Below are 2,000 nucleotides of genomic sequence, written 5' to 3' on the forward strand. Positions count from 1 at the left end.
TGAATAGCACATATATCTCAACATTAGGAAGAAAGTGACACCTTCAATACTAGCATCAAACAGGGTTTTGCCCACCAAAAAGGAAAAATTAAAGGCGTCTTATTCTAACCAAAACAAGATTAATGTAGAATGAAAAGAATGTTTTACTCGAGAAACAAAGAATGAAAAGAATTTAATTATTGCAATATAGGTCAATTCAGTAAAAACCCAACCATGTATTAACATGCATGTTCATTGTTCTTAGCAAATTTGAATTAGGTCACACTTAATTAATTTAATAATCAATTCACGACGCGCATTAAGCTAAAAATTGTCACCCCACATAAGCCTAAAAGAAAAAGTGCACCGAACTTTTCACGTTAAAGTCCCGGTCCATGTACATAACATAATCGTCTTTACTCTTTTGGTCAACTTGTCAAAATGTTTTCTTTTCAGAAGTAATAATACGCTTTTAGCAGTGTAATTCTAGACAATTATTTTATTAAGTAGCTTAATTTATATTTTTATTTTATTATTGAAACAAATTGTCGCTGAGTTATTTAATAAAAAAAGTGGTTTTTCATAATATTGTTGTTCTTCCCTCGGTATAAGTCGATGAATCAAACTTTTACACTTCATCGCGAAAGATTCTAAGAACGTGACAGAATACTATTCAGGACGTATGCGTCGATGCATATGGCATAGGCATAACTGACCCTACAGATACAAAAGTCGTAATAGAAGAAAACAAGGTTTTGATAAGCAAACAGATTGTGACGTATAAATTCCAGCAAAAAGACTGGTCTCTCACAGCATACTGAACAACGTTTGAGTTTCCGCTAAAAGAGGAATTCATAGCGAATATCCAATTGTTTCTGGATTAAGATTGTTTCTATTACCTGGGAAAAGCCGAAGAACAAGAGGTAACAACATGGAGGAACCACGTGAAGGGGAGAAGGAGAAGGAGAAAGGAGGGGAAGAAGGGAGGTACCGTGGTGTGAGAAGGAGGCCATGGGGTAAATTTGGAGCAGAGATCAGAGACCCAACAAAACCTACGGGAAGACAATGGTTGGGGACATTTGACACAGCAGAAGCAGCAGCAAGAGCTTATGATCGAGCAGCCATAGAATTGAGGGGTGCTCTTGCAATCCTTAATTTCCCTGATGAGTACCATTCTCATCTCCCTTTCTTGTCATCATCATCGTCTTCTTCTTCTTCTTCTACCAGTGTCATTGGAAGTTCTTCTACTGCACAAGGTGAAGTTATTGAGTTTGAGTATTTGGATGACAAGGTATTGGAAGACCTTCTTGAGTTAGAGGAGAAGCGAAAGAAGAAAGAGTAATAAGATGTAAACTATCTGTGTTCATGCTTCTCCTACAACTTTGTTCGGCTGCATTAGTATCAAAACTTTTGCTTAATGTTCATTATTTCTCAGAGTTCATGCTGATCTCTGAAAGTGTTCTTCTTTCTGCGTTTTAAGTGCATTGGTTTGTATCTCCCAAATATTCAGGTTTCAGTTATGATTGTTAAATTTAAAATTTGTAAGCTAGCTTAACTTCAAATTTATAAGTTCATCGTTATATTTAACTTTGAACAGTTTCCTTTTAACTGGTATTATGTGACTGATTTTGTTGTCTTGTTACTGCATCAAGTCATTTCTAATGTCTGTTTTAATCAACTTTTTTTTATCACATCAAGGATACTTATTATTGTTATTGTAGATTTCTTTTATGTATAAACCGAATGTAATATAACTATTTCTGAACTCAATTTTCGCTCTTCTTCTTTGAGTTCTGTGCTCTGATGTTGCTTATGATCCATCAGGGGAATGACCTAGGATATATTTGCATTTAGGCAGATAAATCTTTGAGGATAGTATGTCTAAAGCATGTCTTAGGTATACCTGTTAGTTTACTAAGGTCTACAAGTTGGTGAATGGATGGACGTAGGATTTGTAGTTGATCGTAGTTCATGATTTTGGCCTACATGGGCAGTGCAAGGATTCAAGATATGCTTATAAT

The 2,000-nt window shown here is 35.3% G+C and overlaps 1 protein-coding gene across 1 annotated transcript; it reads left to right on the plus strand.

The window, feature by feature from the left end:
- Positions 1–897: 897 nt before the first annotated feature.
- Positions 898–1,321, plus strand: LOC106780572 (ethylene-responsive transcription factor ERF098-like). The gene has a single exon (XM_014668874.2). It carries the CDS (start codon positions 911–913, stop codon positions 1,319–1,321), a length of 411 nt encoding a protein of 136 aa, XP_014524360.1. The 5' UTR covers positions 898–910.
- The last annotated feature ends 679 nt before the right edge of the window (positions 1,322–2,000 follow it).

This window comes from Vigna radiata, unplaced genomic scaffold, assembly GCF_000741045.1.
Source record: "Vigna radiata var. radiata cultivar VC1973A unplaced genomic scaffold, Vradiata_ver6 scaffold_924, whole genome shotgun sequence".
NCBI lineage: Eukaryota > Viridiplantae > Streptophyta > Magnoliopsida > Fabales > Fabaceae > Vigna > Vigna radiata.

Bases quoted from the DNA above. Each gene is read 5' to 3' on its own strand.
- LOC106780572 (XM_014668874.2), top strand. From the start codon at position 911: ATGGAGGAACCACGTGAAGGGGAGAAGGAGAAGGAGAAAGGAGGGGAA.